This window comes from Xenopus laevis, chromosome 7S (genome assembly GCF_017654675.1).
Source record: "Xenopus laevis strain J_2021 chromosome 7S, Xenopus_laevis_v10.1, whole genome shotgun sequence".
NCBI lineage: Eukaryota > Metazoa > Chordata > Amphibia > Anura > Pipidae > Xenopus > Xenopus laevis.
In genome coordinates, this window is record NC_054384.1 from 83,364,613 (window position 1) to 83,390,300 (window position 25,688).

At 38.3% G+C, this 25,688-nt stretch overlaps 1 protein-coding gene and 1 long non-coding RNA gene across 2 annotated transcripts in view; one reads left to right on the forward strand and one right to left on the reverse strand.

Annotated features, from left to right (window-relative positions):
• Window positions 1-859: 859 nt before the first annotated feature.
• Window positions 860-25,688, reverse strand: part of prdm2.S (PR domain containing 2, with ZNF domain S homeolog) — a gene marked incomplete at its 5' end in the record, with an annotated part of 65,002 nt that continues 40,173 nt past the window's right edge. The window contains 4 exon segments of the mRNA NM_001094549.1: window positions 860-1,031; window positions 5,166-9,366; window positions 11,481-11,585; window positions 19,670-19,799. Of these exon segments, the coding sequence (NP_001088018.1) occupies window positions 1,019-1,031; window positions 5,166-9,366; window positions 11,481-11,585; window positions 19,670-19,799 (4,449 nt within the window). The 3' untranslated portion in view covers window positions 860-1,018.
• The window catches only part of LOC108697666, a 28,278-nt gene continuing 22,298 nt past the window's right edge, over window positions 19,709-25,688 (forward strand). Inside the window, exon 1 of the long non-coding RNA XR_001932467.2 lies at window positions 19,709-19,838. This is a non-coding gene — a long non-coding RNA (uncharacterized LOC108697666). The remainder of the gene's footprint in view (window positions 19,839-25,688) is intronic.

Consider the following 25,688-nt stretch of genomic DNA (forward strand, 5'->3'; position numbering starts at 1 on the left):
GAAACTCCACACAAACATAACTTAAGCTTTTTGAAAAGTAAACATAATTTCAAGCAACTTTGCAAAATACATTAATTAAAAACTATGCAGACTTTTCATGATTTTTAATGGTTTGGAACAGTTCCCTAAGCCTAGCCCCCTGCTGGTCTGTCTGACTACTTTGCTGAGCTGACGGACTACTGTTACTGTGTATCGGCAGCCATCTGTCCTCAGCCTGCATCCTACAAACCCCACAATTCCCTGCACATGTGACTTCAATAAGGAAAGGAACAATTACAGTCCAATGCATTGTGGGTTATGTAGTTCCTGCATGCAGCCTGTAAGCTGTGGAGAAGTTGTTACAACTTGTAACATCAGTATTTAGTCCCTCCTTTCCTGAAAGGATTTCATATGATGCAGAAAGAGAAGAACTGTTAAACAGCTGGATTTCAGCATAGAAAATGGCATTTATTCATACTTTTTGAAGAAACAGGTAACTATGATGGGTATATTAGGGGTTTCTGTGTTATGTGGGCCTCTATCAAATTTTGGTTTCAAAGCCGGAGTTCCCATTTAACACACCTAGGACCTGGTAAAAGCAGAAGTAAAATACCTAAACTGTAATTCCTGTGTTTGTTGGTTTGGTGCAATACTTAATTGTGTTAAATGCAGCTTTGTTTCAAACCCTGAATTGCCAAAATACACAAATAAACACTTACAATAGGACACAATTCACATTTTACTTGCTTAGTAATAAACTAATTTGCTGCAATGTTGTTTGCATTTACTGTTACACGCATGGTAACAAATTTCAGTGAAAATTTCAGAATCCATTTGGAATGAACAGCCTTGATTCCAGCATGCCAGACATGGTGTACTCTTTTTTTTTTTTCGTTTCTGATAAAAATGACTGCAAAGTTGGGTGGTTGTTCGTCATGTGCAGAATGATTTGCATTTTCTTGTTGTTCTTGTAGTGCTTTAGCTTCAATATGCAACAGGTATTCTCAAGAGTACAGATGAAAACACAAGGATACATAACTTAAGGAAAGCTCCTGAAAAAATGGAAACAATTCTTTTTAGAAATACTGTAACTGAACAAGTAACATTAAAACCCACCAAAGCACCAAAACAGCATGTTTAGCTTAATATATTATTTTACGTGAAAATTAAATGTAAAAACATTGCAAACACTTTATGTTTAAGCTGCTTATATACAGTGGTGTGAAAAACTATTTGCCCCCTTCCTGATTTCTTATTCTTTTGCATGTTTGTCACACTTAAATGTTTCTGCTCATCAAAAACCGTTAACTATTAGTCAAAGATAACATAATTGAACACAAAATGCAGTTTTTAAATGAAGGCTCATTATTAAGGGAGAAAAAAACCTCCAAATCTACATGGGCCTGTGTGAAAAAGTGATTGCCCCCCTTGTTAAAAAATAACTTAACTGTGGTTTATCACACCTGAGTTCAATTTCAAAGGTTATAAAGCCATTTCTAAAGCTTTGGGACTCCAGCGAACCACAGTGAGAGCCATTATCCACAAATGGCAAAAACATGGAACAGTGGTGAACCTTCCCAGGAGTGGCCGGCCGACCCAAATTACCCCAAGAGCGCAGAGACAACTCATCCGAGAGGCCACAAAAGACCCCAGGACAACATCTAAAGAACTGCAGGCCTCATTTGCCTCAATTAAGGTCAGTGTTCACGACTCCACCATAAGAAAGAGACTGGGCAAAAACGGCCTGCATGGCAGATTTCCAAGGCGCAAACCACTTTTAAGCAAAAAGAACATTAAGGCTCGTCTCAATTTTGCTAAAAAACATCTCAATGATTGCCAAGACTTTTGGGAAAATACCTTGTGGACCGACGAGACAAAAGTTGAACTTTTTGGAAGGTGCGCGTCCCGTTACATCTGGCGTAAAAGTAACACAGCATTTCAGAAAAAGAACATCATACCAACAGTAAAATATGGTGGTGGTAGTGTGATGGTCTGGGGTTGTTTTGCTGCTTCAGGACCTGGAAGACTTGCTGTGATAGATGGAACCATGAATTCTACTGTCTACCAAAAAATCCTGAAGGAGAATGTCCGGCCATCTGTTCGTCAACTCAAGCTGAAGCGATCTTGGGTGCTGCAGCAGGACAATGACCCAAAACACACCAGCAAATCCACCTCTGAATGGCTGAAGAAAAACAAAATGAAGACTTTGGAGTGGCCTAGTCAAAGTCCTGACCTGAATTCTATTGAGATGTTGTGGCATGACCTTAAAAAGGCGGTTCATGCTAGAAAACCCTCAAATAAAGCTGAATTACAACAATTCTGCAAAGATGAGTGGGCCAAAATTCCTCCAGAGCGCTGTAAAAGACTCGTTGCAAGTTATCGCAAACGCTTGATTGCAGTTATTGCTGCTAAGGGTGGCCCAACCAGTTATTAGGATCAGGGGGCAATTACTTTTTCACACAGGTTTGGATTTCTTTTCTCCCTAAATAATAAAAACCCATTTAAAACACTCATTTAAAAACTGCATTTTGTGTTTACTTGTGTTATCTTTGACTAATAGTTAAATGTGTTTGATGATCAGAAACATTTTGTGTGACAAACATGCAAAAGAATAACAAACCAGGAAGGGGGCAAATAGTTTTTCACACCACTGTACATGTTTTAAAGGTGCAGGACAGTTTAAAGGAGAAGGAAAAGCATACTGCACTTGGGGGTGCCAAATGTAAGGCACCCCCAAGTGATTGTTTTGACTCACCTGAAACCCCAGGCCTGTGCTCCTATCAGCAGAAAACTGCACCGGCCCAGGGTTATACCAGTGAGCACCACAGAGACATCTTCCTGCTTCCTCTTTCTTCGCGCAGTAGAATAAAATGCCGAACTTTAACTAAAAAGTCGGCTATTTAGTTCAACTGCGCATGCGTTTGCCCCGGGAAATTTGAAGCAAGAAGAAGCCGGAAGAGGATCGCGCCGTGGTGCTCACTGGTATAACCCAGGGCCGGTGCAGTTTTCTGTTGATAGAAGCACCGGCCCAGGATTTCAGGTAAGTCAATACAATCACCTTGGGGGTGCCTAACATTTGGCACCCCCAAGTGCAGGATTATTTTCCTTCAACTTTAAAGGAGGATGGATACACACACAAAGCAAGCAAATGCATAGTGGCACAGCAGTTAGCACTGCTGCCTTGTAAGTTAAAAGGTTTGATGGGCACTATCTGCTATGAGTTTATGTTTTTCTTGTGTGTGTGTAGGTTTCACAGGGCAGTCCCACTTCATCAAATATACAGCAAGGTTAAGGGGCAGATTTATTAAGGGTCGAAGTGAAAATTCGAATTGTGAATTATCCAAACTCGATTTGAGTTTTAATTCGAATTTCAAGATTTATCATACTCTGGCACTTAAGAACTTAAATTTGACTATTCGCCAACTAAAACGTGCCGAATTACTGTATAAGACAATGGGAGAGGTCCAGGGATCAATTTGGTAAGTTTTTAAAATTATAATCGAGTTTCTATAATTCAAATCAAATTTGATTTGACCCGGAGGTCATTTAAATTTGTTAGATTAAAAAAAAAATTATTTTATTAATAAATTTCAACTAGTCAAATTTCAAAAACCGCCGAAAGGGTTTCCTTCTCCTTTAACTCCCTCCAATTTTCTTAACTGTCACAAGGTGACTGAAGATGTAGTTCAGTAACAATTGAGGGTTACAATTTAGGTATCATTGTCTCAAATAATTTTAATCTTAGAATACCAATCCAGTTGCAGCAGTTGTAGTTTCTGCAGTATTGCCAATGGGTTAAATACCATTTTTCTTATATACTTAAACATCTAGTTTAGTTTTCAGACCTAAGCAATGCTAGAGCTGTAACAGAATACTGGAAATATTGTAATAAAATAATCTTATTAAATAAGGTACTCTTAGTAATGAAAGTTATCCATGGTATGTGATAAATTCCGTGTTTGGGGTCTTCTGACAAACTGTCTGCTGCCAATGGACCCAAAAAGAACAATCTTGCTTTCATCAGGCCACAAAACATTGCCATTTCTCTTTAAGCCAGTCTATGTGTTCTTTGGCAAATTAGAACCTCTTCTATTTTAACAATGGAACTTTGTTGGGGCTTCTTACACAGGTGTCTTCTAATTGTACTAATAGTACTCACAGGTAATTTTAGACCTTCTTTGGTCTTCCTGGAGCTCGTCATTGCAGAGTCTTTACAATTCGAATGGATAGAAAAATGGCAGTTTTCTGCCACATCTTTCAGGTTTTGGTTGACATTTAAAAGCATTTGAGATCATTTTAGCTGAGCAGCCTACAATTTTCTACACTTCTTTATCTGTTTTCCCCTCTCCAATCAACTTTTTAACCTAAGTATGCTGTTCTTCTGAACAATGTCTAGAACGACCCATTTTACTCAGATTTTCAGAGAGAAATCCACTATAACCAGCATGCACATTTGCTGCCTTCCTTCCTTAAATAAGGGCCCTAATTGACACCTTTTTCATAGAATGAATGACCTCACTAATTGAACTCCACACTGCTATTATTTAGAACAAGCTTTTATTTTGAACACTGCTATTATTTGTAACAAACCTCTATTAATGATTTAATTACACAGAATCAGCAGCATGCATGTCATAACTGTTGGGTCTGTTTGTTTTCCATTACTCTAATACACCTACTAGTGAATGGTAAATCTGTCATGTAGAAATTTACATAAATGTCAGACTTCTATTATACTGAAAACAACTGTATATTTTAAGAGAAGCCCCATAAACATCTAAAAAGGCGCATGGTCACAGATCATTTGCTTTTATACAGGACATAACCCTGAGATGACTTATATTGTCCTAAAATGTTTAAAATTATACACAGTCCAATATTTCTTATTGTACCTAAGTTTCAATATGACAGAGGTTAAGTCACCAAGTACAATTTATAACGATATATTACAAAGGTCATTAATGGTTCTTGTACATATCAACTTATCACTCTGGTTACTGCTAGAAGGTTAAACTATTAAAGTAGAGTAGTATAAATATATTTACTATGTATGTAGTAAGTGTACTTTCAGCTTTGTATTACACACCAAATTAAAACTATAAAACTTTAGAAGCCTAGACTGTTCATATAATTGTTATCTGGGCAAGAATACATTGATGCAAAGAAATAAAACAAGAGATTATTACCTGGAATCTGGCTTTCCCAGCACGTCATCTCTCTTATTCACTGGGTCTGCAGTCAATTGAGAGCTTCGCGTGATAGGTCCACTAATTCTTTTCCTTGATTTAACATAAAACTTGTCAGTTTTTTTCTTTTTTGCCATGGATTTATTTTGCAGTTTACTTTTCTGGACTCGGACATGCAGTTTTTTTGGTGCTGTGCCAAATGATGATGTGAAATTATTCAGCACAGGTTTTTTTGCTTTCTTTCCCTCATAAGGAGCAAGATGTTTTGCAGTTCTCATGGGACTAGAGTTTCTTATCACATTCTGTTTTTTGGAATTAACCTGAGGTGCATATTTCAGACTTTGCTTGGGCTTGTTAGGCATAGAAGGTAATTGAACTGGTGTAGGTCCTAAGCTCCTTGCTCGAGTTTTTCCTAAATTTGTCTCTGTGCTTTGCATTTTGATCTCTGCATCTGCCGTTCTACGAATGCTGCTTACTTTGTGTTTCTTGGTAGAAGATGAAAAAGTGGAACGTGCTTTTTTTGATGACTTAGAAACATGCTTTTTTGAAGGAGGTGAGGCTGGCTTCTTTGGACAGCTAAATGATGCATGCTTATTTAAACTTCTGATATATGTAAACTTTCTGTTACAATATGGGCAAACGTGAGATTCAGGATCTGTAGCCATATTTGCTTTAACACCTGTCTTTTGTTTAGCAGTCTTATTCTTCTGCAATATTGCCTTATGAACAAGCTGATTCTTCTTTTTAAAAGCACTTTGTCTAAGCTTGTTTGAAGATAATTTACCAATCTCAATGGTAAAGTTAAGCTTTTTAGGTTGTCCCATATTGCAAAATGCAGTTTTATCAGAGGTCTCTAGAATGACAACCCCATTTTTAGATTGCCCAGTCTGCCTCAAAGGAATTGGATTCTTTTTAGGGGTGTATCTCTTTTTGTCACTTGCAGAAGCACATACTAATATATGTTTGTGCAATTCAGGCATGTTGTCAACACCCTTTCCACATTTAGTGCAACGGATAGCAGTAGTAAATGTTTGTGGAATATTGTGAGTAGTGAAATTAGTTGCAGTTGCTCCAATACCCATTGGATTTTTATTGTGGTATTGAAAAGGTGGTGGCTTAAAGCTAGGGTAGTGCTGGTTAAGACCCATTCGAATATCACGATCTTTTGTTTTTTCACCTGACGCCATAATTTTTATGGTTGTATAAAGTTCTTCAGATGAATCATTTAAATCCCGATCATCGTCTGGATTTGGAGTCATGGGATCACTGTGCATCCTCTCGTGAACTGCATTCATCTTACTGGGATCTGTATAGTTTTGTGGTCTTAGAGTTCCACTTTCCAATTCTTGATGGCTGTATTCTTTATCTGCATGCAAATCTTGCTGATGCTGCTGCAGGTTACAAAGGAAGGCAAATTCCTTTTTGCATAAAGAACACACAAAAATCTTTCCAACTCCATGTAGCAAAAGACGGTGTTCAGATAGATTGGGCACATCTTTAAAAAGCTGTACACAAAATTCACATTTGAAGGGCCAGTCTTCAGCATGAACAAAAATATGCCTTGCAAGGTCTTTAATAGAGACAAACGGTGATTCACATACATTACAGATGAAACTTTTATTAAAACTTTCACTCAATGGGTCTTTTTCATTTTCATTACCCTCTATCACATCTTCCTCAGTCTTCTCTTGTTTAATAAATGTAACTGCAGAAGTTTCTGAATTTACAGAAGGAGACACAACATATGAAACTACAGATAAAGGGGGAGGAGATGAACAGGAGGAGGAGGAGGATGAAGACGATGAAGTGGGAGATGAAGATGAGAGGGTTGGAGGACCAGGTGATGCAGAGACTGAGGGATCATCAGCAGGAGAAGGGGGTGGGGAAGGTGATGCAGTAGGTGAAAGAACAGGCAGTGGTGACTGTGTACTAGCTGATATGGATGATGGGCAAGATGGTGTTGCAGGGACACTGCATAAAGAATCTGGGAGTGAAGGAAGAGTGGTAGTTAAAAGTGATGGTGGTGACCTTACTTCTGTCAAAGATGCAGGAGGATTAGGATTTAGGAGGTGCACCTCTGATGAAGTTAGAATAGGTGGTGACTGACTAACAGCAACATGTGTATTTTCAACTGGAGGAGGTACAGAATTATCAGGGGGAAGAGATATTTCTTCATTTGAACCAGTACCAAAATCCAACACCAGTCTCTGATCTTCAGATTTACAGTGATGCAGAATGTTTTCAGATTGCTGAATATACTCGCCTGTAATTTCTATCCCATCATATTCATTTAACAGGACCTTTTTCAGCATGCATGCAGTGGGTTTTTTCTTTTTAATACCAATACACAAGTTAATCCCTTTTAATTCCTTTGAATCAGAATCACTATCTGCCTTTCTATTTAAACTAAGATCAAGTACAGATTCCCAAGGAACTTGTGATTGGCTGCAGTTTTCTGATTTTTGCTTTACTCCACTTGATAAATCCAATGGTTGCTGGAAGCTAGAATTACCAAATGGTGAATTTGACAGCCAGTCTTTAGACAATTTACATTCTTCAGAACATGATGGACTAGTATTATCTCTCTCCTCTTTGCCAGATAAACTCCAGGCAGGAGAGCTGTCAAGGCTTTCACATTTTGGCACTTTTGGGCCTAGTACTTCAGTCCATGTTGTTTTCCCATCTATTTGTTTCACAAATTCTTTAGAGCCTGGACTATGTTGTGGAGAACTGGGAGGAGAAGTTGTACGCCTTTTAAACCTGTTGGACACTGTTGACAAGGCTGCCCCTGATTTTGAAACCTCAGACAACAATGAGGGACTAACCTGAGACGTATTGCTATCTTGCATTTGAAGAAGCTGTTTCAGCTTTGAAGACAGGTAGACATGTTTTTCTTTTGGAAATGATAGGTTATCACTCACAGATACACTTAGTGGGATACTAATAGAACAAGTAGGTGTTATTGGTTCAAGTTCAACTTCAGTCTTTATTTTTGTTAGCAGAGGAGGGCTTATAGTTCTTCTCTTTTTTGGTTCGTTATTTCCACAGCAAGTAGAGTCATTAAGTGGATTATCTGGCACACTGACTGACTGCAACTGCTTAATATTTTGGGACACTTCGACCTTAATAGGTGTAATTAAACAATTAAGTCCCAGAACATCTGTTGTGTTAGTCTCAACTTCTATCACATCACAACTGCTACTAGTGCTGTTTGACTGTATTCTGCCATCAATATAGTAAGTAAGGTTTTCTGATATATTGTTTGAGATATCCATAATGTACACATCATCAGCTTCTCCATCCTCCTCAATTTCTGTATTTGCAACATATATATTCTCAGCCGGTGGCATCTGCTCAGATTCTAACTGTGGGTCTTCCAGCAGACTTCCTTTCCGCCTTACACCCTTAGGAATAAGATGACGCTCATGAACCCTGCGCTGATGCCGACGCATGTTTGTATGTGTTCCAAATATTTTCTTACAGTATTTACAGGGATGCATCTCTCTTGATTCACAGTTTTCGTCTGAAAGAAAAGACTGTGACATATCCCTTTCGGATTCATTTGTTTTACAATAAATTCTAGTACTGTTATTTACTTCAGTTTTAAGGGAATCAATTATGTGCTTTTGACTTTGACCAAATTCACTTGATGCTGATACAATCAAAGTTTTTCTTTTTAGTCCAGCTTCATGGCGCCGCTCATGTCTTCTACGATTAATCTGAGTACCAAATGCTTTCCCACAGTACCTGCATTTAAATGCATGATTAACATATGAAACGTGTATATGCATATGACGTTCAAGACCTTGCTTAGTTGTGAATTTTCTCTCACAATGTTGGCAAGGATACAGAAATGATTCTGTTAATTCCCCATTGATATCAACTTTAGGTTTTGAGATTTTAGCAGTTAGCTTCTTTTTAGGGGAGCCCTCTGGGGTTTCATCAGATGTACTTCTAATTTCTTCTAACATATCACCACTTTCTTCCTCTTGAGTCACTGACTCAGAACTGTCTTTGTGCAAGTCATCAATATCTGTCTGTTCAGTTACAGCACTTTCTTCCTCTGTAATATTAACCTCCTGAGTAGAAACGGAGACGTGCTCTGGAAGGACGTTCTGGTTTACCATTTCTTGGATCACAGCAGTCTGCTCAAGAGAAAGAATGGGGGAACCAAGAGGCTTTATATCTTCTTGACTGGGAACTATAAACAAAAAAAAACAAGCAAAACATTAGACAGCAATTAATTTTCCAAATTGCAAAAAGCAGGCATGAAAACAATTACAATGCATTTAGGAGCCAGGCATACTGTAGTAGCAAAAGGTTTGAGCAATAGTCCATATACAAAAACCACATTTAGGAGCATATATCTGCTACTAAGCTAGTGGGATTTTCTAAGACATAATAACAAGAAGGCAATTTTTCTTTCTGTACAATTATTTTTGCACACGATCTCAAAAAAAGTTTACAGGACACAGGTCAAATCAAAGCATTTGCCATTCACACCATTTCAAAATTGTTTCACAGGAGGCAACAAACTCCAAATTAAACTTCAGGAATTTTGTGCCAATCCGCTGAGCTGAAAATTGTACTGGATCATACATATTCACCCAGTGTGTCACAGCCCTAAGAAATGCATTGGTTAGTAAAGTAAAAATCTGTATTTCAAACAAGCCAGAGTATAAACTATAATTCTGTTCATATGTCTAGGGATAATAAATCCATGTTAAACATGTGCTGAATGCACATTATCACAGATCTTTTACATACTGAAATACTAAACAAATTTGCTAAACTAACTAAACAAAAATAGCTTAAAGGCAAATTTCCATTTGTATAGAATACCCAACAGGGCAGCTATCTTCAACTTTGGTTATAGCCTGTGCTGCCCCTGACACAAGCTAGAGCGACTTGCAGCAGTGACAGCAGGGGCTATGCTTTAATGCCACTAGGTTAAGATTTGGGAAGACTGCCAGTGCTCAGCACTGCTTAGTAACTTCTCCCCATAGAACAGGATGATATTTGACTGATAAGCAACATTTTGACATGATAAAGTCAAATATATTTTGACAACATGACAAAGGTATGCAACTTGACATATATGAACATTGTTTGGAGAGAGACAGGTCCAATCCATGGGGGTGCCAAATTTTAGGGCACCCCCCAAGGAATGTAGTGATTTACCCAATATCCCAGGCAAGAGCTCCTGTTAGCAGGAAGCTTCACCAGCCCATGCATGCACATTAGAGCAAAAAAGTCTAGCTTTTAACTCTACTGTGCCTGCATGTCCTCACAAAGAAACAAGGAAAGAAGAAGAGCTTGATAAAGGGCTGGAATAGCCCGAAACGTCGCTCTGCTAATGGCATTAATAAATAATCTTTGATTCACATATCGGAGTGCTGCTGAAATTATTGCTTTACAAGGAAAGAAGAACAATGCTCGCTTGCAGGTACCCAGGGACCAGTGCAGTTTTCTGCTAACTGGAGCGCTGGCAGGGAGCAAAAACTGCTGCTACTCCTATCCAGAGTGCTGCCTCTATTAGCCTGCACCATTGGTTGGGGATAATATTTTTGCCCAACAGGTGCTGATAAAAATGCCTCTATACAGAAAGTAATCATACAACTGTACAATTACATATTGGGTAAAATGTTATATACAATTCTGCCCTATATCAGTCCTTGTAAAACAGTGTATACCACATGTACAAAATACATTCAGTGAAAAGTTAAGAACGGATTAGCACTTTTCATAAGCAATATCTTAGTTTTGATGCAGGTCATACAAGTACAATTGTCTATTTATAAAGAAGTTCATGGCTTTAGCAATAATCATCCCTTTCTATTAAGGGGGTGGTTAACTTTGAAGTTTTTAAATTATTTACCTTATTCTGACTCTTTCCAGCTTTCAAATAGGGGTCACTGAACCCATCTTAAAACAAATGCTCTGCAAGGCCACACATCTATTGTTATTGCTACTTTTTATTATTTATCTTTATATTCAACCCCTTTTCTAATTCATATAACAGTCTCTTAATCAATCCATTGTTGGTAAGGTAATTTAGACCCTAGCAACCAGATTGACGAAATTGCTAACTGGAGAGGTACTGCATAAAATGCTAAACTCAGAAACCAAAAATAAGCCAACTGCAAATTGTCTCAGAATATCACTCTCTACATGATACTAAAAGTTAATTTAAAGGTGAACAACCCCTTTAACGACTAGGTTCAGCTACGTTTAAACAAATATGAAAGGAAATCGCTTCAATTGTTCTGAATACCATGAAAATCAATAAATATATATGTTTGCATTCTCGCTTACTGTCTGGAGAATCCTTCATTTTGGCAGAAATGAGATCATCAGCACTCTTCTCTCCTTGATTTTCTAAGTTAATCTTCTTTTTAACATTGAATGTTCTCTTTCTACCTGTAAGAGAAATATTGTTTTAGGATATTAGCATAAAAATGTGTCTTTGCAAAACTCCCAAAATGTAGTCACTTGGGTTTGTTCAGTGTAACAACCACATATAGCAACCCATAGGGAGTTAAAGGAACAGTAACGTCAAAAAATAAGTATTTTAAAGTAATGAAAATATAATGCAGTGTTGCCCTGCATTGGTAAAACTGCTGTGTTTGCTTAAGAAACGCTACTATTGTTTATATAAATAAGCAAAGGAGAAAAGCCTCAGGTTACACAGCAGATAGCAGATAAGTTCTGTCTGTCTAATGGTGTTATCTGTTATCCATTAGTTAACCTGTGCCATATAGCCGTTTTTCAATTTCCGCCATTGCTCAACAGCAGTTTGTTTATATAAACTATAGTAGTGTTTCTGAAGCAAACACATCAGTTTTACCAGTGCTGGGCAAAACTACATGATATTTTCATTACTTTAACGCACTTTAATTTTTTGGTGTTACTTTTCCTTTAACAAAACTTTTTTTGTCAGTTTCTAATTGTGTAATTCTAATTGTGTAATCAATCAGTGACTTGAGAGGGTCACATGGGTCATAACTGTTTGATCATGAATCTGACCTGCATGCGATGGATCAATTTACTGTTTACAGTTGTGTTCAGAATAATAGCAGTGTTTAGATAAGTGAATACAATAATAATAATTCAATTACACAGAATCAGGGTCAAGTCGGTGACTAACTGAGTTAGAGAGTTGCAAAGCAGGAAGTAATGTTCTGGCTATTATGTAGACATCCAGTCACTCCAGCCTTTATAGATTACATTTTTGGCTAACTAATAGGGATGCACCGAATCCAGGATTCGGTTCAGGATTCAGCCTTTTTCAGCAGGATTCGGAATCGGCCAAACCGAATTTGCATATGCAAATTAGGGGCGGAGAGGGAAATCGTGTGACTTTTTGTCACAAAACAAGGAGGTAAAAAAATTTTTCTCTTCCGACACCTAATTTGCATATGCAAATTGGATTCGGTTCGGTATTCGGCCGAATCCTTCGTATAGGATTCAGGGGTTTGGCCGAATCCAAAATAGTGGATTCGGTGCATCCCTACTAACTAACTATATTAGAATCATTTTTAATTTGCACAGTCTATTTTACCAGTTTTTTTTTCTAAATTGAACTGTTCCTTTAAAATGATCTCACTTTTCAGTTTTAAGGTCTATCATTTAACAGATTCTGCCATAGTTCAATATCTGGAGAGAGAGGATTTCATAAGAATTTCGTTGTAAATGTAAAGAGAAGCACAAAATAAAAGCAAAGGAAAAAACCCACACAGCAACCAAGATTACGACGATTTTACTTTTTGCCTTGATTTTGCACCTTAATACGTAAACAGTAACTACCTTTCTATTCCTGATTTTTTAGGTTTACAGGAGCCATCCTTTCCCTCAGTTTCACAATTACCTTAATTTGCTTTGAGATTACATGAACATTGGTTGAGGAACTTTTGTGCACAGGGTTCCTTTAATCTTGCTACCTGAAAAACTAGAAAGATCACTGAAAACTGCATAATCATGAAGTAATGTGCTCTCAAATTACAGTTGCAAAGCACCACATTTTCAACTAGAGTATACAGTGGAGGAGTCTGCTTCACTTAGGAATTAAATTGACAGATATAAGGGCCACAAAGTAATGCACATATAGAACACACATATAAAAGATACGTTTGCATTTACATGTATGGAATATTTTATCCAGAAACACAATCATGAATGTTCTGAAATAAAAGAATGCCACCATCTGCAGAATCATATTTCAGCAAAAAATTCAAATTTTTTCTCAATGTTTTCCTTTTTCTCTGTAATAAAACAGTACTTAGTATGTGTTCCTTACTAAGCTGCATAAACCATATTAGTGGCAAAACAACCACATTGGATCTCTTATTAGCTTTAAAGGTACAGGGATAGGATCCATTATCCGAAAACCTCCAAAATACAGAAAGGTTGTCTCCCACAAACTCCATTTTAACCAAATAATCCACATTTTTAAAATTGATTTCCTTTATCTTTGTAATAAAAGAGTACCTTGTACTTGATCCCAACTAAGATATAATTAATCCTTAATGAAGGCATTATGATATTCTAGTAGACTTAAAGGAGACATATAGGATAAATAAAAAAAATAAATTAATTATGAGCAATATATGGTGTTGCTTTTACATGGTGCTAAAAATATCTCAAAAAATAGCCCCTTTATTGGAGGTCCCTGTCTGACTTTAAAATGAGGGGTGGGCGTGACCAAATGGTCCCTGCCCAAAGCACAGTAGGAGGGGTACAGCCAATCACAGCCCTGCAGTCAGACAAGCACAGACAAGCTTCAGTTCCCTATCAGGTCCTGCTTGCTGCTGAAACACTACTTTTTAAGCACATTTCTTCTATATCTAAAGTAGTCACAGACAGGCAGGATCAGGATTGGAGAGATCAGAGTAATAAAAAGGGGGGCAAAGGTCAATACACTGAGGATCAATAGTATTCACTAAGAATATCACACCCAGGAACAAGGCTAATTGAACCTAACAACGGGCAATGTGAAACTTGCAAAAGCCCCTTTAAATACTATTTGAATTTCGCGACATTGCATGTGATGTCATCACGCCGGCACATAAACCAGGAAGCGCATCAGCGCGCACGCCAAAAGAAACAGGCACTGGAAGAGGAAGGAGCAGCGCAGCGGGCGTCCACGCCGGAGGAGCGGCGGTGGACCCCGCTGCCCGCTAGACCACCAGGGTAAGGTTCCCTTACACTTGTGCTCTGAAACACTTCAGTGATTCTTTACTGCTGTACTGCAAGTTGGAGTGATGTCATCAACCTCCCTTTCCCCAATGGCAAGGTAACCAGATTCCCTGTTCCCTGGTACATATAGGTACAGCACTCAATAGTTAAAACCCATGCCCCACTGCGACCCAATTCCCTGTCAGAAAGCAGTTCCATAGTGCAGCACCAGTTCTTTTTGAAAGCACATGACCAGGCAAAATGACCTGAGATGGCTGCTTACCAGTAACAAATAAAAAAAATACTTGTTGGGTTAGGAATGAGATTTCATATGGCAGAGTGAATTATTTGCAGTGTAAACAGTATAATTTAGGAATAAAAAAAAGAGATACAAAGCTGAAGGAGGAGAAAAGGCACAGGATACACAGCAGATAAGCTATGTAGTATGCAATGAGATTCTTAAGAACTTATCTGCTATCTACTTTGTGTCTTGTGCTTGAATGGCAGCCCCATGGCTACACAGCAGCTTCTTTATATAAATTATTATCATTGTGTTTCTGAAGCAAACACACAATATTTACCAGTGCAGTGCAGTACATTATATTGACAATCTTTTAAAACAGTTTAATTTCTTGGTGTTACTGTTCCTTTAACCATGTGCTTACAGCAGCTTCAGGAAGAAGAAGTGACTACTCTGCTCATTTATTAAGAGAAATTTACCAACTATATAAGAATGTCACCAATCTACTTACTTTGATCATCAATATCATGCAGTGCATCGCAATAATATATTAGGTTCTACAGTTTCACTACTTATGAGAACATTAAATTGTTATTAAGCCCCCCAAAATTTAAATGTTCTAAGACTTAGGGGCAAATTCGCTCAGACAACGCTAATTCACTGACATGCAAAGAAGTTGTGTCCAGGGCGCCAAATGCTGGCAAAGTTGCGCTAGCGATAATTCGCCAAGCAGAGCGACTTTGCGCTAGCGTTTTCAAATAATATTCCAGAAATTAAGACTTTTGTCATGAACTGGACAGGCACAATATGTTACATAACCAACATCCCAAAATAAAAACTTTATTCTTTATTTTTCTAATATATTATAGGTCCTGAGTATCCTATAGGCCCCTAGAAGCACAAGATATATTTATTTAAGTACGGGGGACCTCCAGGTGCTGTGCTATATTTTTTTTTAACCTAAGTGGAGTATAAAGAAATGTTATATTTTATTGCACAGTCAATTACTATGCTGAAATACTCAGGACCTACCGTAACATAGCCTTTATTTAGCTTGGTTAGTATATTTCATATATTTAGACCAGGGTCGCCAAGGTATGAGTTGTAGTTCATTTTTACTGTGTTGATATTAAATTTGCTAAATAAGTTGATCCATTTCTCAGCAACAGTGTAATGTGACCAACTATTGTATCAATTATAAAAGCTGCCTTTAATGAAACTCAGGCATTATTTTTAGCATGGCCAAAAATAAGACATTTTTTAAAGTAATGTAACAAATTAGAACTAGGGATGAGCGAATTCAACCCGTTTCATTAAAAATTTGCCGCCGGTGAAATGTCGCTGACGAATTTTTTTTTGCCGCGCGACGCCATACATGTCTATGGGCGTCAATTTTTCCGGTGAAACAAGGCGAAAAAATGTGCCCATCCCTAATTAAAACATGTTACTCCCCTCTTAAACCTGCTCCAGGGAGACATGAGAAGGTAAAACTTTACACTTCAATATTACATGACAATGGTCAAAAATAAATATAAAAATTTAAAAAAAGGCTTATTCCAGGTGTATTGTCCGAAAATGTTAGTGTAATGGTAGTGCTAAGGGGATGCATAAATTGTAATATACCATTGCTTGAACCCAGGTGAGTTTATCAAGTGACAGTACACCAGCTTACAACTAGAATAACCTAAAGGTAAAATGTAAAAAATTCAATGTAAACACAATTATATGATCACTATACAACACTTTTCAGCTATTTAACATCCAAAACAACAAAGTCATCTGTGAGATATACCAGATGATCAGTCACACAATGAATGACTAACATCAAGACTTCTATCATTTGTAGAAAACATATGCCAACAGAAGAACCACGCCTGCAAAGACAGCAGTCAAATAAAACATTTGGAAAGATCTTGCTACGGTTATGTCAATATTGGCTGCACACATCCAGATATCATATGAAAGAAATATTAGAACTGAAAATGTCAAATCTGTCTAATCACAGAAGCAATGGATATCTATGATACAATAATATTTTTTATTTAACACACACATGAAAAGATCATATGAAACCATGTATCAGACGACAATTTAGGGTAATAGGAATAGAGTAAACATCCCCTTCAATGTGATTTACTGGCGAACAAAAATATCACAGAATGTGTTTTAACCTCTGCGTAATTTGGATTACTTTTCAATATACATCCCCAGCCAAGGAGCTTACAATTTACAAAGAATCCATCATTGTCTGCACTACAAATAGGAGGAAGTATATTATTTTTTAGACTTTCTCCAGATTATGGCTCCAAATATTATGGCTTGTTGAGTGTTTGAAAGTATAAACTTTGTCTCATATGAAGAGGAGATTCATAGCAAAGTGTATATCTTTTAATAATTCAAACACGCCTACCACTATCTGATGAAGGACACAGCAACAGGCCACACACATGCCAAACTGACAATCTTCACCTATACAACAAGGACAAATGTGCCTGTGTGTCAACTTAAATAAGTGCCGCTCAAGAGAAACAAACTCGCATGAGATACTAAAAGGACAAATCATCTACACATTTTCTTAGCAGTGCAGCTCAATAACTTGCACACATCCCTCGGCCACATAAAAACCCTCCAGAAAGACCAAACAAACTCCTGTACACAACTTTTATACTTTGCTAACACTACTCATACCACTAAAATAAAAATGTGCTTGCCCAGCAAGACCTCAGATTAGCAGCCCCCTGCATTTCTGTAGCAGGTATGGGACCGGTTATCCAGATTACTCAGCACCTGGGGTTTTCCGGATAACGGATCTTTCCGTAGTTTGGATCGTCTTGCTTTAAACAGATACTGACAACAGAAATGTAACCTTTTTTTTTTTTTTTACATTTACCATAAAGTTGACTTTGCATGCTTCTTATAATTTTGCCATTAAAGGGGTTGTTCACCTTCAAACACTTTTTCCAGTTCAGTTGTTTTCAGATAGTTCCCCAGAAATTAAGATTTTTTCTTATTACTTTATATTTTCTATGTGTCACAGTTCTTCTTATACTATACTTATGTAAGTCTAATATTTCACCTTTCTAAAGCAGCTGTGGGAGGGGTCGCCGTCAGGTTTAGGAACATCAACTAACCATGACTTATAAAAACAAACCTCTAAGCAAAAAAACAATTCGCTTGACCTATAGCTAACTTTTGGGGGCCGATTTAGCAAAGGTTTGAGGTCAATTTTTGTGTACATCGACTAGGGAATAGTCCAAATTATATTAGAATTTAAAAAAATTAAAAATTGTAATTTGGAAAAAATTCTAAAATCAAAATTTATCATGTAATGTCTCTTTAAAAAATTGACCGACCATTCGCCATCTAAAACCTGCTGAATTGCTGTTTTAGCCTATGGGGGACCTCCTAGAACCTATTTGGAGTCAATTGGTGGAGAAAAAATCAAAACTTTTTTTTTTTTGGGGAAAAACTTTGCATCGAGTGTCGATTTGTACGATTCGAATTCAATTAAGAAGGACCTATTCAATTGAAAACTGACCAGCCAAAAAAAAAAAACCACTTAATTTCGGTTGGTCTTTTTGAACACGAATTTTGAAGTTTTTCAAATGCGAAATTCAACCCTTGATAAATATGCTCCTTAATGTACATTCATATTTTAAAAGTAGTTTTTTTAGTGTCAGTATCACTTTAAGTTTACACAAAAATGATATAATTAAATAAACCCAATAGGCTGGATTTGCTTCCAATAAGTATTAATTATACTTGGATCAAGTACAGGCTACTGTTTTATTATTATTATCGAGAAAAGGGGAATCATTTTTAAAAATGTTGATTATTTGGATAAAATTAAGTCTATGGGAGACAGCGATTCCATGATTCAGAGCTGTATAGATAAGTGGTTTCTGGATAACGGATCCCATACCTGTACTGTACCAATAGAACCTAGACAAGAGCAGATCCGCCTGCCAAACAAGCCTGTGATACAACAGAATCAGACGCATTAGTAGGGTTAGTTCAAACGAGGAGATTTGGGGAGATTTTGTTGCCGTGTCTGGCGCGGTGATGCGTTTTCCATAGTCGCCTAGTGACTATTGAAAACGCATCGCTGCGTGTGCATTAGCGCAGGCGACTTTTCATTATAGCCTATGGGAAAACACGCTGAGGCAGTTCGGGGAGATTGTCGCTCAGAAGACGAGGTAATTAGTCGCCAGGCAACAAAATCTCCCCGAATCTCCTCGTGTGAACTAACCCTAAAAGGATGGGATTCCTGTACAACTTGTTGCTATTTGTCCTGTACAACCTTTCCATGGTATGCATAAGCCTGAATTCATGGGATCCATACAGCAGATGTGTTGCTTTATTATATATATATATATATATATATATATATATATATATATATATATATATATATATATATATATATATATATATATATTAAACAAAATGAAGTGCAGCCACAGGAAGCTGTCTCCTGTAACACACACACTGCTGACCACGTGTGCCAGCCTGACAGTTGGGAGCCATGTAACCCCTGATTGGTTATAAATTGTACTACATATCCCAGCAGCCATCCTGGAGAGCTGTGTCTTTTATTAGGCAATATCTACAAGGCCAACAGCTGAAGATACTGTAGGGAAATCGAAGCTGTGTGTTTCAGTGGGAGAATCCCTAAATCGCAGCAGTACACACCACAAACCCAGTACACCTGCCAATAGCTCAACTCTACCTTGGGTTCCCATATGCCCTTACTTCTACTGACCCACAAGTTTTATTGTGACCTCCTGTCAAAGCTCTGCGGGTTCCTCTCAGACTCACCGTCCTTTTCCACTAAAGTTCCTGCGTCAGTCGCTTCACAGCTCAAGGCCGGCAGCTTCCGGGAAAGAAGTGAGTGAGACTACAAGGAACAGGACAGGGCCGGTACGTGCAGCGCCGCCACATACACATCATTCCCAGAGAAGTGCTTAGCTGGTCAGGCAGCAGCGCAGTCTGGGAAAGGTCACAGCGACATCCGCACCGCCAGCTACTTACAACGCCCTCCCCATCCCCCCAAAACCAGTAGCAATGACAAATAAGATCGGCTCCATACCCCTCCTGGATTTCGGCGAGCTCCTCTTGCTTCGGTGGCTGGCAGCTCTCTCTTCCTCAATAGCAGCTGCTATATCTGGGTTGTCTTCCCCATTGTACCACACTAAGAGCTCTTCCCCTGGCTCAATTGGCTGAAAGAATTGGAGAGACAAGTAAAACACCAATCAGAGGTGAGATTGTTAATACATAAAAAACGCAGCAAGAGAGTGCGAGGCAGAGAGAGAGAGAGAGAGAGAGAGAGAGAGAGAGAGAGAGAGAGAAGCAGGCTCAGAGCCAGAGGGCGTGGAAGTAGCTGTGGGGATTATAAACAGCTGTACTCTGCTCTAGCAACATGACTGACTGACCATACAGGAAGTGCTGTTCAACTCTTCAGTCAGTCAGAGTGGCAGCAAGAGGGTGGGAGGAGGAGCAGACTAAACTGACAGGATTTCAGCAAATCCCTCTGCTGGATGGAGGACTGTACTTGCTGAAAAGTCACCATATATCTGCTCTGAACAGTAAAATGGCATTAACCCCAAGTATACAGCGAGGGGCCTATTTATTTGCCAAAAAAAAAGCAAAAAAAAAAAAAAACTGTGTAAAATAAATGGCAAACGTATGGTGTGTTTTATTTCATAACATGTCAACGCCACATTCTGCAACATTATTTTTACACTGTGTCAGACCTCTGTTTTTTGCTCCAAGCAAAAAAAAAAATTGACACAGTTAGTCTGGCAACATGTGGCAAATGCTGTTGTTTTTTTACATGTACCTACACAAAGCTTAGCCAAGCAAAAAACTGAGCTAGAAATATGTGACACAAACACAAGATATAAGTTTAGTTTTGTATGGTATTTAAAATTAAAAATTCCATTCAGCTAAACCATATTGTGACTTTTACCTGAAAACAGAAAAAAATTAGGTGGCACACCACCTCATAAGGTAAAAAATATTGTCATTAAAGGTTAGGTAGCTGGAGTATATATACGCAGCCTAATGCATTTCGGGAACAAGATTATAGGTGTTCCAGAAACACTTTAGGCTTCATATATACTCCAGCTACCTAACTTTTAATGACTTAGTATTTTTTACCTTATGAGGTGGCGTGTTTTGGATTACTGCAGTTAAGGAGCTCTGCATGGTTGATATATAGGGATCATTTCATGCAACACTTTACAGCAGGGATCCCCAACCTTTTGAATCCGTGAGCAACATTCAGAAGTAAAAGGAGTTGGGGAGCAACACAAGCATGAAAAATGTTCTTGGGGTGCCAAATAAAGGCTGTGATTGGCCATATAGTAGCCCCTATGTGGATTGTCAACCTAAATTGAGGCTCTGTTTGGCAGTACACCTGGTTTTTACACAACCAAACCTTGCTTCCAAGCCTGGAATTCAAAAATAAGCACCTACTTTGAGGCCACTGGGAGCAACATCCAAGAGGTTGGAGAGCAACATGTTGCTCACGAGCTACTGGTTGGGGATCACTGCTTTACAGGGTCCAGGGATACCAAACAGTTAACATATACAGACGTTTCCAAAAGTGATTTACAGTTAAATATGGATATTGCTCTTGAGAGTGTACATTCTAAGAGAGAGAGAGAGGAAGCAAGACATGCAGTATGGAGGGGGTAATGCGTAATGTTGTGCAAATATGTTTTAGACCGGTATGTTTCTGGTATTCGAGGCTATTTCAATTTTGTTTTGAGCAAACATAAACCCTCTATTGCTTTATGGCAAGGATATGTTTTCAGGAACAGAGCAAGACCAATGCATGTATGAGATGCCTATGACATGGAATACATGGAGTGAGAGAAAGTAGGTTGTGCTAAGGCAATTTACACAGGTATGCTAAAAAGGTGGCCATGGAGACAGAATGCCCCTCCATATGGATGAGAACAGCCAGCCCAACCAATCTATCAGGCAGGTTAAAGGATCCTGTTAGGCAAGCACATTTACATAGTGGGCGCCCCTAGGCCCACTGCCATTTGTTGCCCCTGTCCCCTCCCCTTTATTCGTGCAAATTTTCATCATCTGGACTGGAGCAATGGGGATTGGCGCAGGGGAAATTTAAAAAATGATTGTATCTCCAGCACATCCCCAGTGTTTTTGAACCAATGTGGGTGTGGTTGCACAGCATGCCGTCCCTCTAAAGTCCTGCCACCCTAGGCCCGGGCCTAGGTGGCCTTTCCACAAATCCGGGCCTGGGCAAGCATTGTGCATTGGTGTGCCCTCTCCAGATGGATCTAATTAGGCCCACTGTATGATCCAATTGTTGGACTAGGGGAAAAATTATGGGATGAGCCTGATTTAGTGCAGCTTGTGGGTGGCTGCTCTAGTCATCATCATCATTTATTTATATAGCGCCGACAAGATACGGAGTGTTTTAAGTCTGACATGTTTTTCCTTGATGATACAGATTCATAGTGTGGAAAGCATACACAGTAGGTCTAAAGCTGGCCATAGACATGCTTGTACGAATCTTTGTTTCGTACGATTTTCGGACCGGGTGTGAAGTGTGCCGTCATTTTTCAGACAGGTTACAAAATTTCAGCTACCGGTATCTCTGCATGTATTGCCGATCTGCCGATACCAGTGGGAGACTGTCGCCAACTTTTGTCCGATATTGCAGGTATATCTGCGCATCTATGGGCAGCTTTAGGGTCAAAAGGCCAGGTACATTTGTCCTTTGTTTCATTAATAAATGAAGATAAGGTATCTAAGGGCACCTAATAAAGGAATTAAACCACACAGCAATATTCTTTAAGTTCCAGGCACCAATACTTGCACAAATGCCAAATATCACAGAGTCATACACAAATGCAGTGCAGTGCGCAAAATACAATTTTCAGATGCAAATGGCCATGTTTTTTATCCACAGGAAATTGTGCTGCCATAATTCTGCCTGATGGGACAAAAAAACACTGCTGCTCATGATTCCAAATCAGATGCAGGTTTAGCGAACGTTTTCAGAATGGAAATCAAGTTACTTCTGGTGTGCAGCATTAAAACTGCATTAGGGTAAAATTCTTTTGGAGCAAGTCTGCATCAGCTATTGATGCAACCTGGTAAGAGAACCCTGGAATTACCACCACATTGTAGCTTCAGAGTTTCCCGTGCCAATGGCCTCACTTGCGCAACATTCAGCTGAAGAAGCATGACAGATATAGTGGCACTTCGTGCAACTATATGAAACCACAAGGACTGTGTTTGTATGCATACCCCCCCAATCGTCCCGTTTTTAGAGGGACAGTCCCTCTTTTGACAGCTCAACCTGCAGTCCCTTATTTGTACTGGAAAGTCCTGTTTTTCTCTGCACTGAACAGCCAGAACAAAGCTTCGAACTTAATTGGCTTTTGGCAGAGAGCCCAGAACAGCCACAGCGCAAGATAAGATACTTTTGTAACAATTTCGAGATAAGGAAATAAGTAATTGTAACTATAGAAGATAAAAGGTCCCTTGGGAAAAGTTAGACTCACAGCTTAAAGGGCAATTCACCTTCATTAGCAAAACTGTCATAACAAGAAAAAAACACATAAATATGTTCAAACTTTAATAACCTGCCAAATGTTGTAAAATGAACATGGTAATTAGGGGGTTTGGCCACAAAAATGGGCATGGTCAAAAAAACGTCAGTCACTGTTTACTGCTGTACTGAAAGTTGGAGTGATATTGCTCCTCCCTTTTCCCCCAGCAGCCTAACAACAGAATAATGGGAAGGTAACCAGACAACAGCTCCCTAAAACAAGATAACAGCTCCCTGCTAGATCTAAGAACAGCACTCAATAGTAAAATCCAGGTCCCACTGCGGCATATTCAAGTGTGTCAGAACGCAGTTCCATCCTAAAGTGCTGGCCCTTTCTGAAAGCACATCACCAGGCAAAATGACCCGAGATGGCTGCCTACACACCAATATTACAACTAAAAATATGTTGGCAGTGGGGATGCTGCGGGCTGAGCACCCGGGTACACAGGGGAGCAGCCAAGGGGTGGTGAGTTTGGAGCAGTCCTAATTAATTTTTGGTAAAAAAAAAAAAAAATACACTTGCTTGTTCAGGAATCAAATTTTATATTGTAGAGTGCATTATTTGCAGTGTAAAGAGTGTAATTTAGAAATAAAAACAACACCATTACCATGACAGAAAACCTTTCAGAGCAACATTTTAGTGTTTTCAGGATTTCAGTTATTTTAAAATAGTATTATCTTAATATACATTCTAGACAAAGGGAGCACTCCCCATAAACGATGTACGAGACCCATCAATCATAATGTGACTGACTCCTGCTTGAAGATGGAATAAAGACAGATTGCGGAGAGGGGGATAGTGAAGAGTAACTTGATTTTAAAAGCAGTGCAGAATTTAATTGATTTGACATAAGAATTGTTTTCTTATGTCAGCAAAATATAAAATTTTCATTTCTGCAGTAGTTTCACGCGCACAGCCTAATGTCCCAAAAGTGCATCATTCCCTGAAAGAAATATTATTTATAAATATTTATAAATATTATTGTCATATTTATAAAATACCAATATATTCCACCATGGTGTACAATAAATGGATGTATACAATGAACATACAAATTACCTCTTTCATTGGATGTTGTTTTCTGTATGTACTGAGGGCCCTGCCAAAAAGAGCTAAAGGTAAGCAATTAAAATGTGATTGGCTTTGATCCTTGGAGACTTATCAGTCATTCTATTGTAACAGATCTCTGTTGTATTTTTATTTGAGATTGTCTGCAATAACCCAGAATGTTTAACTGTATTTTAAAGAGTAGAAGAGTGACCTTGCCATTTGCTTGTGGCTGTGAAAATGCAATAGCGAAAAACTGCAGTGCTGTGATTGGCATCCTAAAAGTAATGACAACCTTTCCTATTTTGCATGCTAGATATATCTGTTACAAATGTTTTACTACTTGGTAGTTAAACCATAGTTATTTAATTCATAAGACTAAACCTTGACCCCATTTGGAGATATTTATTGTAAAAGATTAACTGGGCTTTTTGTTGTTTAATCGTATGTTTATTAACTATGAGAAAAGAAGAGCAGCTGATAATAATATGAAGCAAGAAAGCAGGCGTGGGATCATGTAGGACCCACACACAATATACTATTGCTTTAGATTGTGACTGTCAAGAGAGATGTTGCACATGCCTTTCTACACAGTGTAACATTAATGCTGCAATGCATCAATTGCATTGCGGGTTCTACTATAGTTGTGTCCAAATAGAATAGTGCCTTTTATTTTGTCTGTAAGAACAGTTATATATGTACCACAGTGATTGATAATTAGTTTTGGGAACTATAAATATAATAATCAGCAGGGCCAAAGATATGTGGAAGTCAAGGCATGTCGAGTTAACAGTTGGGGGGCTGCAATTATTATTATTATTTAATCTCCACTTAGGTTATATAAAATTGAAGCATTTTTTAACTTTGATAATACTGCATTATCTTTGTATAATAGACAGTTTTTGCAATCACAAAAATAGTGCAAAAAATAGACAAATTTATCTAGTCAAATTAAAAAACATAATATTCCCTAAGAAAATCAGCATGAAAATGGTGTTATATTCAGTGGAAAAGCAAAAGATCATTACACCTGCTTTGCAACTTTCCCTGCTGTGTTTAATTTGCCTGGAAAACACATTTTTCTTCTTGACCAAATTTCATTTAATTGTACTATGGACTACGGCACTGGTCAGTTAAATTGTCCACCAAATCACAACGAAAATTTGATTCCTAATCTATACAGAACACTTGGTAGCACAGATGTATTACTGCAAGTGTCTGATGAATTTTAATGATTTGTTTAGCATGTATGTATTTTTTAAGCAAAAAGTCTTAAACGAGAATTCAAGCCAAAAGTTAAAAAAAACCCTACCCTACATAGACCCCCCCCCCCAGCCTATCTGCTACCTCAGGCAAACACCCCTAACTCTTTGCCTACTCCTCCGTGCAGATTCTGTCCAGCGGAGTTCACGGCAGCCATTTTCAGCCGCTTCAGTAATCTTCAGAATGAGACCGGCGCTTCTGTAATTT